Raw genomic sequence first — 14,425 nt, forward strand, 5'->3', positions numbered from 1 at the left:
AAAACTGGGAATAGCAACATAACGAAGAGCCAAAATGAGCTCAAACTTTCAAGAGATGTTTATAAGACTATTACCGAGGACACTATAGCACTTTTAAATAAATAAAACCTTTATTGTCGCTGTAAATGTGATTTTTGTGAAGACCGCCTGGAGGCGGTCTTACCCGTTAGAGGGTTAAAATATATCCAAAATCGAAAAAAATACCCGACGCGTTTTCTTGCAATTTTAAAAACATAGTTTCAGAGGGAAAGAGAACCGGTGGGGGAAAAATTAGAGGCAAATTGGGTTAATGTATGGGGGGTGGCCCCCGAAGGTCCTGAGTCTATCTCTCTAACCTTTTGGCCCCTAACGTAGTAGGGGAAAGTACCCATGCTTTATACCATTGGAAGCTTCGTAATGACTAAATTTTTCCTATGTTTCTCAATAAACATGACTCCGAAATATATTTTTAAAACTGGCCACTTTCCCATAGTTTTTAAAATATGGTTGCGATGAGTCAAATATATAATATATTGTGAAACATAGAAAATTTAGTTATTACGAAGCTTCCCATGGTATCAAGCATGGGCACTTCCCCTAGTGGCCACAGAGACGAATGGACAGACATACAAACAGCGTGTTGTCATTTCTTAGAAATTGTCTGAAACACAAAGGTATGTTGAGAAAAGTGTTTCCCGGGTGATGAAAAATCTAGGGATTATAAATACTGCACTCTCTGTAAGAGTTCGAGCAGTAAAATACAGAATCTCAATGAATAGATGTTTGGTTAAATTTATAAAATTAAAATTAAAAAAAAAATTCTTCAAAACTACTTCAATGTTGTCCAATGTTGAAATTCTTATATTGAATCATATAAATTCCTCCACCATTTGTAGTGTTGTCCACAGACAGACTTCAGTGGTGAGGATATAAATCACTGAAGGAATTCTTCTGGTCTAGTTGTGTGTTGGAGCGATAATCGTCCATTTCAGCGACACTTGTGGATCATTAATCTCCAGAGTTGGAATGTCACTAATATTGTCCCACAAATGCCACCTCAAATAAATCCACATGATTTTTGATTTTGCAGAATTTTCCCATTCACCTGTTTATTTAACACATTTACGTCACAGATGAACAAAAAAACTCCTCCCAGACTTTTTTTTTCTTTTTCAACCCCTAACATGTTTTATGGTGTAAAAACTGACAGGTTGAAGCAAATTGTTTGCTTGTTGTAAAAAATTGTTGCAAATATTTTGGCAAAAATCGGAAAATTGGTGAATTTCATCCATCATGTGGCAAAGGTATAGCTCATGTCAATTGCTCCAGGATTTATGGACTGGGTTAGGCATTTTTGGCAAGTGAGGTGTAGATTCTCTTTTGCAAGGAAATGACAGAATGTCCCAAAAAATGCTACTGTCGCTAAGACCACCTCATGATTTTACCAAATAAACGATAATGGCACTCAAACTGGTGGTTGGGGTTTTAAGGGTGGTGTGGACACTCCCTGGAACATGGTTTTAATCGAGAAATGGCGTGCATTGAATGGGCACCGAAGCATTTGTCTCTCCTCACCATTTTCTTAACATATCTGGAGTTTTTCCTAGTCCTTCATCCATTTCCTCATTCATCCGTTCACCGGTACTAAACATTGTGTATGCTCTTGTTTCATGAGACTCGTATTTGTTCTTGGCTGTTTTTCTTTCGCATCCTGACTTGAATAGAGGTATGAGGTATTTCTCCAGTCAAGGATGGGCGGTAAATGTAATGTATTCAATGACAGACGTAAAAAGGATATTTTTATTTTCTTTTTCACTGGCGAACTCTTTGGTTGTCGATACCTCTTTGGCTTTGGGGTTTGAGGTAAAAGTCTTCAAATACGTGAGAGAGAGATTTTATGTCTTTCTTAAGGGGATGAACTTTTTTCTTCCGCCTCGTCCTATATTCCCTACAGTCCACAACAAAGGAAAAGGAAGTATTCTCAGACAAATTTGTTGCCTCAACAAACGCTTTCAGAATTACTCACGTCATTCTTTTGAAGTTTTTCTATTTTCTTTACGGATTCTACTTAAATCAAATACGTAGTTAAAGATAATTGAAAGCTGTATCATTTAATTGATTTTACACTTTGTTTGAATGACCACTTAATTAGAAAAAGAAATATGGTGTTTTATATTTTTTGCTCAAATTTACAAAGATGTATAACTCCAATGACTTCAACCTAAAAACCCAAAATCCTTAAATTTCAATGCTTAAATAGTGCTCAAAAGAATAGAATAAATCTCATGTTGTGTTTTCTGAAATTTTGAAAGAGCAATATACATACATATACGGGGAATTAGGGTAGTGTAGTACATTTTCATCTTTTAAATATATTATTGACTTGCCAAATTATTTTTTCTTAATTGAAATAATAATTTATATTAATTATTTTATCCATAATAAGATTTCTACCAAAAATTAGTATAAAAGCTTATTACATTTCAATTCAAAAGCTACATTTCAGAACGCTGTGGGTATTTCAAAACAAAGAAATTGATAGATGGATAATAAAACCAGGTATTCCCCATACCATTATTACTAAACTGATCGAAATAAACATGTAAAAGCAGGAAATAAATCCTAATTAGGGCGAAGTAAGGCTACAAATGTGCACTCAATGGATGAAGTGGTAGAGTACTCGCTCTATGATGCAAGTGGCCCGGGTTCGAATCCCCTTTAGGTCACCAGGAATTTTTCTGGCGTTAAAGGTGTTCGGATTGTATCCAGTGAGCTTTACTGCACTTGATTTCACGGGCATGGGACTCACAACCCCATCCCGTACAAGAAAAAAATAATAATGCATGTCTAGAAATCCCCTTGCGGGAAGGCCTAGTTCCTTCATGGAATGTTGTGTCAGCATTATTATTATTATTATAATTATTTAACTTTAAATGAGTAATTCGGATTCGTTGAACACAAATCCATTTCTGTATTTTCCGAAGAGTTTTCTGTTTATAGATTCTTTTATTGTATTATGAATCTCTTGGATAAGGAAAAAAATATCCATTCTGTGACTTTTTACCCACCCTCCCTTACCGTGTAAACAGACGGAATTTCCACGGGAATTCCCACGAGCAAATGGTAAATTTGCTATACAAGCGCCCTCTGCAAAAGTGCACGAAACTGCCCGAATGTCTTGAAATATTTTGAATTTCAAATGGAAATTTTCCGTTGCAGGGTGAAATATTCAATTTTCTAAAATGGAAAAAAGCTATCTCGCTCGAGATAGCTTTTTGCTTCCGGAGAATTCCGAAAATTTAATTTGGAGTGTTTTTAAGCAAATAATATATGAAAAAACATGTAAAATCTCCTGTAGTGATCAAAACATTGATTTTAAAAGCAAATTTGAAATCGAATAATAATACTATAATAATTTTGAAAGGATTAGTGTTTCTGGATTAAATTAAATATTCATCAATAACATTTCAGAAGAGGTTTAAATGATTGGAAAGGCAGATTCAAAATTTATCTTTTTCAATAAATCCCATTATTAAAAAAATGTAAAGAATATAATAATGTAAATAAGAAAATACAAAGAATAGTAAGAACTATCGAAGTTCACTGATGAAAATTATAGCCAGAAACCATATAAACTGCCTTTTCGGATATAAAATATTACTTCAATATTTTTTATTGTTTACTTTTTTTGGAAATAAAATTTTAAAATATTTTACAGTCTTCTTGTTTTTTAAAACAATTTGTATTCAATTATTATACAATTAACTAATTTTTGTAAACATCTCTGTTCCAAATGAATTGACTGCTTGGTCACCCAGGGATATTTTATACATTTTCTTCCAACACTTTATAAAATTTTAAATTATCAGCACTACAATTAAACGAAAATTAATCAATAGGTCCTATCAGCAAAGATATCCAAAGCCTGTCGTTGATTTATCCACTTTAATTGGGGGTTTTTGACAAGATATTTACGCTATAACAACGTTTCTAATCATTTCTCGAGAAATTCTAAAAGATTTTCCATGAAATGTATTAATAGATAATATTACTAATATCCTTGTGGCATAATAAAGCCACTTTAATAAAATAAAGTACGTAAAATATCTTCTAAATACACATTCCGTTATTTATATTCGGAAAAAACAAAATTTGAAATTCAAATCTTCGGAGCATTTTTGTGTTGCGCTTGAAGTCCACCAGAGGCGCATAGAGCGGATGGTAAAAATTTGACAGTTCAATATGGGAATTTCCATCCGGAATTCCCATCCGGAATGGAAAATCTCATGGGAATTCCCGTGGGAATTCCGTCTGTTTACACGGTTAATTCAAGCGAGAGTTTCGTTTAACACTTTAAAACATAACCTAACTTAAAATCAGTGTTTTGAAATCAACGGTCGATAAATTGTGGACTATAGAGCGATGGCCTATAGCGAGACTCTACTGTATTTTTTCATTTTCGATTGCTATAGTACTAAAAGCAAAAACTTAAAATTGTGAGCCAAAATTCACAAACTGAAACGGTAAGCCGAGATAAACTTTATTAACGCTAATTTTCTACATTAAAACACTTAACAATACTCTCTGTAGATACACTGCTGGCAATAATCATAGCTCCACTTTTTCATACTGGAAAAACTTTGTAAAAAAATTTGTTTTTTGAAAAAAATAAAAAAATCATTTGAAGGTATTTTCATACCGATATGAAAAATTGCCATTTGAATTTCATACCGTTAGAACTGTGAGTACTGTGATAGAACCTTTATCAAAATGGCGATTTTCGGGTGGCAATAATTATAGCTCCACTCAATAAATTTGGCTCCAGGGTATTTATTTTCAATCAGTGAAGGTAAATATCTTTTAGTAATTTAATTAATAACTTTATTAAGCTAATTAGAATCATTTTTATAAAGTTTTTCATGAATTTTGCTAAAATTTTGCAAGAAAAATGTTTAACGAACAAAAATAAGGGATTAATTAAGGTCTTGAGGGGGATGGAAATTGACAACCAAAAAATTTCCATAAATATGACAAGATCCTATCATCTTTCATCCGAATTTGTCCATATAGCCGACATATATGCATTTTAAACCACTCCCAAGGCTAAAAATCTTCTTTTGTTAGAGGCAAAAGTGTGCAAGTTTCCGTGTTTGAGTCGAAAAAAATAAGTTTTCTACTGAAATTTGATGTAAAACAATGCTGACTGCTTAGTCTCATCATTTCCTGTTGATTTTGTCGTAAACCAAAATCCCAACTGACTAAAGGAGTCTTTAGAATATTGGAACAAAAAATTTTCAAAAAGAAGCTTTTTGCAGTTTGGTGAACAGAAGGTGTTTTACCTAATTTAAGTGGTACAAAATTATTTTTTTTTTCGAATAAAAAAATTGACAGGTCTTGTCTTAACTTGTTTTCTGTCTGAAAAAAATAATTTTAAACCACTTAAATGACGTAAAACACCTTCTATTCATCAAACTGCAAAAAGCTTCTTTTTGATAATTTTTTATTTCAGTATTTTGAAGACCACCTTAGTCACTTGGGATTCTGGTTTGGGGCAGAATCAACAGGACATGATGAGACTAAGCAGTCAGCATTGTTTTACATCAAATTTCAGTAGAAAACTTATTTTTTTCGACTCAAACACGGAAAATTGCACACTTTTGCCTCTAACAAAAGAAGATTTTTAGCCCTGGGAGTGGTTTAAAATGCATATATGTCGGCTATATGGACAAATTTGGATGAAAGGTGATAGGATCTTGTCATTTTTATGGAAATTTTTTGGTTGTCAATTTCCATCCTCCTCAAGACCTCAATTAATCCCTTATTTTTGCTCGTTAAACATTTTTCTTGCAAAATTTTAGCAAAATTCATGAAAAACTTTATGAACACGATTCTAATTAGATTAATATAGTTATTAATTTAATTACTGAAAGATATTTACCTTCATTGATTGAAAATAAATACCCTGGAGCCAAATTTATTGAGTGGAGCTATAATTATTGCCACCCGAAAATCGCCATTTTGATAAAGGTTCTATCACAGTACTCACAGTTTTAACGGTATGAAATTCAAATGGCAATTTTTCATATCGGTATGAAAATACCTTCAAATGATTTTTTTATTTTTTTCTAAAAAAAAATTTTTACAAAGTTTTTCCAGTATGAAAAAGTGGAGCTATGATTATTGCCAGCAGTGTATAAACAGTTTTATTTTTATTATGTATGTTTGAAGTAGGTTTTAGAAGAATTTCTTTTAGTGATTTTTATGAATTCAATTTAAAGCCAGAGGTATAGTTAATTTCTTCGAGGTTTTCACGAATATTTTCTTCCTTTAATTTTATCGGGTAAAAACTGATTGAAGCTATACGGGAATTACGAAAGGTTGAAAAATATGGAGATTTTCTTGTTAAAAACTGGGACATCGATTTTTAGTCTGAAATGGTTCAAACTGCTTAGCATAATCTTTTAAAATTCTAGTTCTGAATGTAAAAATGAATGTGATACAAGTTAAGTTTCAGTGTGACGATACCTCATTATAGTATACCACGGCTGAAAATATAGTAATTATCTGACAACTTACTAATTTACTGGATCACTTCTGTGTGTCTAATAATAACATGATTCAATAATTCAGTAATTGACTGATAACTTGATGTTACTGTACTAAATTTAATAATTCAGATAATATAATGATTCCCAGATCAGGTACTCTACTATTTTTTAATATCTAGTAATTACTAGACTATTAGATCTAGTAATGTAGCAGTTATTAGATTTAGTAATATAGTAACTACCACCATATATAACTGTCTAGCAATTGCTATTAATTATAGTAATTAAGTGCATAGAGGATAATAATTTTGAGCTAGAAACTGTTTTAGAAAATTCCTGCAAAAGACAATATTTTTGCTAAATGTAAAGCAGGAAATTGAATTACCTTTTTCCAAAATCGATTAAATTTCATCTGTGTCTGGTATGAGTGTAAATTTGGGAGGTTTTTGTTTATCAGGATGTCGAAGGGAAAATTTTTAATGCAGATTGGCATCAATTGATTTTAATTATAATCCCCACAGTTTTGCTCCCATCGAAAATTGCACGTCCATATTGATTGCTCTCAATGATTAATGCAATTATTGGCAATCGCTCGTGGCCAAATGTGTTTCACTTAATAATTCAATCTCACCAGTATTTTATATTTGCAGTGTACTGAATATCATTAATCGCTTGCATTCCTTGTGAAAATCCACTGTTTTCGTTACACCATTTAGCACAATTACAATTTGTCCATTTTCAAAATTTGCCTTGCACATATGTTTACGAGATATAGGTTTGGTAAAATTGTAATTAGTCCTGTCAAAATGCCGTAAACTATAGGAATTTATAATTGAAAATGGAAATATTTATTGGCACAATTCGTGTCCTTTTGAACATTTTCTGCAATGGACAGCTGTGAATTTTCAAAGTATAAGAAAAAGAATTTTATTCAGGTTTCTGTTATTTACATTGAGAACTAATATGCATTTGTAAATCGTTAATCTGTACTTAATATTTAAACTTCTGTTATAAGAAAAAATTTATAAGTTAAGTTGAACATTCTTATCATTGATTAATTGAATGGATTGGATGTGATAGCTCTAAAATGAAATGAATTTAAATAAAATGTTGGTTGAAAGAAATAAACTATAAAAGTATGAAAAGTATATAATCATGCATGATACTTGGACGAGTGCGGGAGATACGAAGAATATTTTCAATCAAGCTGAGAGAGAAGAAAATTATTTCTTCAGAAGGGTATGAATTTTATGAGGGATACTTTTGAAAAATTGCTGGTTTATTAAACCCTGAAAGTTTTTTTGAAACATAACCCAAAGACGTTCAAAATTTATTGCATAAAGCACTTACATTTAATTTAATTTGTGTGACTTTTTTAGGATTATTATAATATTAAAGATGTCTAATTTAGGATGGATAAAATTAATTATAAGTATAATTTTTATTTTATATTCTATTTGATGGTTAAATTATCAACGGCAGTATATTTACATTCTTCAGTTTTTTTGCATTATTCTCTGATTTTGGGTTTTATTCATTTGTACTTATTATACATCACATTTATGCTGCATGTTATAAATTATTGCTGTCCAATCAACAAATGTTCTGCATTAGCGATAATTACAGAATAAAAAATACGTGTTATATTGATTTTATTAAATGTATAAGGCAGATTATATTTAAATAAAAATTCTATAATTTGATTAACACATTTCGTCTTTGTTGCTGTGAATAATTTAAAGTTTTCATTATTTTTCAATACAAAAAATGAGATTAATATAATTTAAAATATTTAGTTTGAGAGTGAGAAAAATTACGAAGCATCAAAGTTTTTAAAGGTATAGATTGTTACTGATTTTAAGAATTCGTATTTAAGATTAACCTGTCATAAATTTGAGAGAGAAAATCAGTCAAGAGAATAAATAAATAGATTAATAGATTAATAGATTAAATAAAATTGAAAATGAATTATTATTAATAAGATTGTGCAATGCCTTTTCCCATGATTCTATATTTGATATTTTTCTTTTTTTTAAACCTTTTAATTTAGATGGTGTATATACTTTTTTTTTTAATTTCAGGTGAAAGATAAAAATTCTCTTGTCAATTATCCACCATATCAACATGCACATGGTTTGATTACCACGAGATTGGGCCTGAATCTCGAGTTGCAGCCACATCATTTCACCGACGGGGCTGTGCATGTCAAGTGTGTAGCGAGTCTATCACCGGTAAGTAATAGAATTATTTACCCTTACACCCATTATTCTAAGTTTTCGAGTGGAGTAGAGATTTAAATTTACCATCCCTTCTTGTTTCACCCTTATTAACCACATGTCATCCTCATCTGATGGAGACTTTGTGGTCCTTTACAGGTTCTCTGGCGTGGTGGAAAGGAAAGTATCGTGCACACAAGACGACAGCACGTGCTTGACAATCGCGAGGCAATGCTTCTGGGTAAGTAACTTTCTCGAGACACCCTTAGTGATTCACCCTGTTTAACCTCTCTGTACCCCAGGCAAAACATTCCCGACTAATTCGCAATTTTCCATCAAAAGCTTACATGAATTTAAATTTGTCTTTGGTCGGAGTGGTCTTACTCATAAACCCAAATGTTAATACTTAAATGAAAAGTGATTTTTCACATGTAACTGTAAAATATTTTGTCATCAATAAATTGAGAACAAGAAGTTTTACCACAGGATCATACCGAACAACTTTCTTATTTCTTGTTGTTATTACAGGAAATTGAATGGTTTTTAAATGAGATTTAAATGTCGGAAATGACTCAAAAGACTCGTTAATCATAATACCGGTAGGGGAGAACGCATGTTTTAGAAAGGCACTATAAACTTTATTTAACGATTGTTCTCACAAAATAATTTGAACTTTTAAAGGAGTGTTTGAGAAGATGATGGTTATTAAAATTTGTCACGATTAGCAACTATTGCGTAACTTCCAAGAATTATGGAGTCGTGATTATTTTGATAATTTAACCTTATCAGTGCGATATTTAAAGAGAATTTAAAAATTTTTGAATGTTTATAAAATACTTAGTATAATAAAGCTGTAACATTTAGCAGAATGCAGCTTATTTTGTGACTATAATGAATCAATTAATATAAAATATTCGGTAATTATTACATTATTATGTCTAAAAGATATCAAAATATTTTTAAATTCAAATTTGAATACAAAATGGCGGCGCACTAGTGCGGGAACTAAGACCGTCTTCAGACTAGAGGTTTAGCTCAGTTCCCGAGGGTCTCAAAACCTTAAACAGCGACCGATTTTATTGATTTTTCAAAATGTAATAGGTCATTTGCCCTTAATAATCCAATCCTAAGTCAAAATTTTCCAGAAAATATTGACTGATAAGATATAAGAGAAGTTACGCCATATAGCTAAACTTTAGGTCTGAAGCCTGTATAAGGCTCCATTTTTTTAGGCGTTCCGCGGCTAGCGGTAGAAGTCATCAATTATTGTATTTACAACACTGATATTTTTTCATGAGTAGGGGAGACTGAGGCAAAAAGTAACAAAACATTTTTAATAAAAGGATTTCTGGAGAAATGAACCTTTGTGAAATTCTAAAATAGATAGCAGATTCGTATTCAAAATATCCAAATTATTTAGAAAATATTCACCAGTGCATCAATTTTGGAAAATAAGTAGGTAATAATCGTTATTTTCTGCAAGGAAAATATTTAGAAAATAAGGCTAAAAATTTCGATATTTTTTATTTTCTAAATTCCTTGTTAGAATTCTAAGAAACTTACGACATTGAAGAAGGTCTATAGAAAAAATTTGAGCTGCTATCTTTTTTACCTTGGAAGATATTGAATTTTTCGATTTGTGACTTCTTGCCCCATAGGTATAGAGAAATACTAAGATTTTTGGCCTAAAAGATTGACCGTGTTATGTAATATAACAAATGTAATTATTTATCAAAATCTTTATAATAACGAAAGAATAATGAAACACGCATTTAAAGTGGTAGAGTCTTTGCTCTCTTATGCAAGTGATGAGAGCTCGAGTACTTTTAGATTTACTAGAACTGCAAGAGAGGGGCCTGACATGATTTTTCAAAAATTCATCCATTTTTAGTATTATACTTTTTTCTGCTTCCATACGCATTTTAAATAAAATGTTTAAAACTACGTTGGTACAGAATTTAGGGCTTTTGGCAAACTAATCGATATTAACTTGCCTCATGTTTTATCTTTGTGATAAATAAACTTAATAGATTTTTGACAGAGTGAGAAACATTTGGAATATATAGAAAATATCATGTTTCATGCCAGAATCTAATTCCTGATCACTGTATGAAGAAATAAATAATGCATACCTTTTAATGTCGCTTGCGAGAAAGTCTCGTTCTTCTATAAGATATTGCGTTGCATTATTTTATTATTAATTTTAGTTTTATTTTCACTTATCTAATATGTTAAGAATCGATCAAAATAGCAAAGAATAAAACAATCGAAACTGCTGCTACATGGCATCATTTGTCGAACCGTAAAGCAACTTAATTAAATGGTGACACCCTTTACAACATTTAAGTATATTATTCCCAATTAAGAAAATTTCACAATAATTAACACACTGCCGCTGAAACTTGGGCAGTGTAGTGTGGAACAGTATAAATCAAGTAGTATCATCATAGTCTCAATGGTGCGTAAGGCGTAAGCTCCCTTGATCAGTTCATCTATATTTGACACTGTTTGTGTTAAATTTATACTTAAGGGGTTACGTGAGTCGCACATTCTAAAAAAAAACAGCATATTTCCTTGACATCTTATTTCAACAAAAATTATCAAAAATTTAATTCGAGTTCTTAAGCATATAAAAGTATGACATTTTAACTATATTTTCTGAAATTTTCATTTCAAAATTATAAAAATTCAGCTGATATTCAGCTGCGTATTCATCTAATATCAAAAAACTAAATATTTCCTATCAGCTAATGAATTAATATCGTACTTGAATGGTGAATTTTTTTTCTTGATCACAACTTATTCTACAAGACAAAATGTATTTTTTGTATAAAATTCTGCCAAAAATCCAAATTTGATTTAAAAAAAAAAGATCTACCGTTCAAGTACGAGTTTAACTCATCAGCTAACAGGAAATATTTAGTTTTTTGATTTCTGATGAATACACTCTTGAGAAATATTGCTTTGAAAGGCTCCCCAGAAAATCTATGTAAGCCGCATTGTGAGGAGGCGTCGGCCTTGAGACAGACCTAGGACAAGGTGGCTGAATTAAATTCAGAATCTTGCCTTGGGATCGAACCTGACCATCTTCATGAAGTGGCGGAGGATCGACAAGTGTGGGGTGCTAAATTGAGTGTCATGGGCTCGTGACCCCAATAGGAATAAGCGGTTGAAAATGATGATGATGATGAAATCTTGTCTTATCCACGGAAACACATGCTTTTTCAAAATAAGTCTCCGAAAATATGGTCCCAACGGCTGACTTTTAAAGATTTTTAAATGAAAATTTCAGAAAATATCGTTTAAATGTTATATTTTTATATGCTTAAGAACTTAAATTAAAATAATTTTTTTTATGTTGAAAAAAAAAATTAGAGAAAATATGGTGTTTTTCAGTTTTTTTGACCCACGTAACCCCTTAAGTTCAAGTAAATCGGAAACATTATGTAATCCTTGATTAAGATAACATGCTAACTTATCCTTTGATAAATTAAAGCAGACAATTCTTGAAACAATCCCAACTGTTTGTGTTTTTAAATCTAAATAATTTATTCATGAATTTCTTACCTAATTTGACTATAGTACTGTGCTAAATATTCATTGTAAAGCAAATTAGATGTAATGATGAGGTATTTTGGCATAAAATTTCGTGCCGATGGTTTGAGTATGTTTCTTGTGGGTGGATAAAATCGAGTGAGTGCTAATTACCTAAAATTAACATTCTTATTTGACGGTATTGCAGTGCGCAGTGGATCCTCAACGCTGTCAACCATGTCACGGCACGGAGGAATTCTTCTGATATGCCTCCACCTATTTCTTCAGCATGGTTGCGTCTGAGAATACACCCCTGTGAGAAATTAAATTTCTCTCAAAGGGGTGCCACACAAGTTTTCCAAGTGAAGAAATCCCCCTGGGGAATCAACAATCGTATTTTTCTAAGAAGCATAGCAGCACACACTAGTTGAATTGCGTCAAAGAGCAACTGTGAGGTGGTAAGATGGAAAATCTTAAGAAGTTTTAGAGAGTATTAAGGATACAATAAAAAATGTACATAAGAGAGATAATTAAATAAAATGAGGAAATTAATTATGAATTGTAAAGAGCAATGTTTCTAACGAACAATTAAATTCTAAATAGATTTTTTAAATTTTATTTCAGAAAATTAGGTTGATTGTAGCATCTAAAGTTGTTTTTTTTATCTCTTTATTATCATTGAATTTCTGTCTGAAAACCGGAATCCTTTCGACCCTCCCACACAAAATATATTCGCCTACTTAAGTCTAAAGAGGGTGAAAAATGGGATGAATTAATTAAAAATCTTAGGAGGTGTAATATTTTGTGGGAATGAGAAAAAAAATTCAATGTTAAAATGCCTTGGAAAAAATAAATTATTTCAGAGTCAATTTGTGGTATTTTCATTTTACTAACATAACGCGCTCACTCTTTACCGGAAAGGAATATGGAAGGGAACAGAAAATGGTTTTCCGTGTGGTGTATTATCAAATACTTTAAGGATATTGATTGATTACTGTCATTATCACATGAAAATTGGGGAATAACGAAATTGTCGGAGTTTGTATTTGTCAAACAATGAAGAAACTTTTAATATGCTTCTTCTGCCATCAATTACGGTGAGAAGAGGGGAATTATTATTGGTAGGAGGATAAAATTGATTGTGGTATAGTATCACTTTTACCGGCTAAAATTCATCGAATTGGATGTCACTGTCACTCTATGCATGACATTAAATCAAATAAATTATGAATTATTTGACGCTGTAGGGATGTATTTTTTACATTATATTTTCACATTATAAACTGTTTGATGACATAAATATATAATTTCTTTTTTATAAATTTTTGTTTGTTCCAAAATATAGAGAATTCATTGCACTTACTAAATAAATTTATATATTTCTTCGTGTCTTGTTTATTTTTGCATCTGTTGCAAAAATTTAAATCTAAAAATTGGTTTTATAAAATTTGAAATATTTTTATCTAAAAACAAATCGTAATCTTTAGGAATTTCAGCATTTCATCTGTAAAAACACATTTTTTTCCTTCACATTAATTATCTTTTAATTCTTTTAACCATTTGACAACGAAACGTAAGAATATTTTTATTGCTGTAACTTAAAGGCAGAGCAATGTATTGAATGAAAATAAAATGAATGAGTTACTGATCTGTTTTTAAATAAGGTACCCATTTATTTTTGGGAGTTTTTGCTCCATCTTTCATTTTTCTATGAAAACGTGTTTTAATTTACAATTCAAGTTATGCTTTGGAATAGGTCCAGGTGGTCATTTTATCTAGAAATATAAATGTGTATATATATAACCCAAAAATTTTCATTTTGAATTTTTCAAATTTAAAGTGAAATTGCTTCTGAAGGTTTATTTTTTGTAATCAATTTAGTTAGTCTAGGTTTAATTTGAAAAATCTTGAAATTCATAATTCAGACTGCATTAGTCCCAAATCCAATTGATTTAAATCAGCAGTAAAACTAATGACCGAAACCGGTACGCAACCAAAAATTGTGCGAAAAAAATCATGATGTGCTCTATCTTGAGAGTTTTAGCATTTTGCAAAGCTAGGATGCTTTGCCATATTTTTTCCTCATATCTTGCCTATACGGTTGTGGGAGTTACTAGAATTGCGTAAAGTATAAAAAGAGTAATAGGT

At 31.1% G+C, this 14,425-nt stretch overlaps 1 protein-coding gene across 1 annotated transcript in view; it reads left to right on the forward strand.

Moving 5' to 3' along the window:
• Positions 1-13,146, forward strand: part of LOC129803700 (uncharacterized) — a 60,392-nt gene extending 47,246 nt beyond the window's left edge. The window contains exons 6-8 of the mRNA XM_055850457.1: positions 8,609-8,758; positions 8,903-8,984; positions 12,486-13,146. Coding sequence (XP_055706432.1) covers positions 8,609-8,758; positions 8,903-8,984; positions 12,486-12,580 — 327 coding nt within the window. The 3' untranslated portion in view covers positions 12,581-13,146. The remainder of the gene's footprint in view (positions 1-8,608; positions 8,759-8,902; positions 8,985-12,485) is intronic.
• The last annotated feature ends 1,279 nt before the right edge of the window (positions 13,147-14,425 follow it).

The sequence above is a fragment of the Phlebotomus papatasi genome, chromosome 1 (genome assembly GCF_024763615.1).
Source record: "Phlebotomus papatasi isolate M1 chromosome 1, Ppap_2.1, whole genome shotgun sequence".
Lineage (NCBI taxonomy): Eukaryota > Metazoa > Arthropoda > Insecta > Diptera > Psychodidae > Phlebotomus > Phlebotomus papatasi.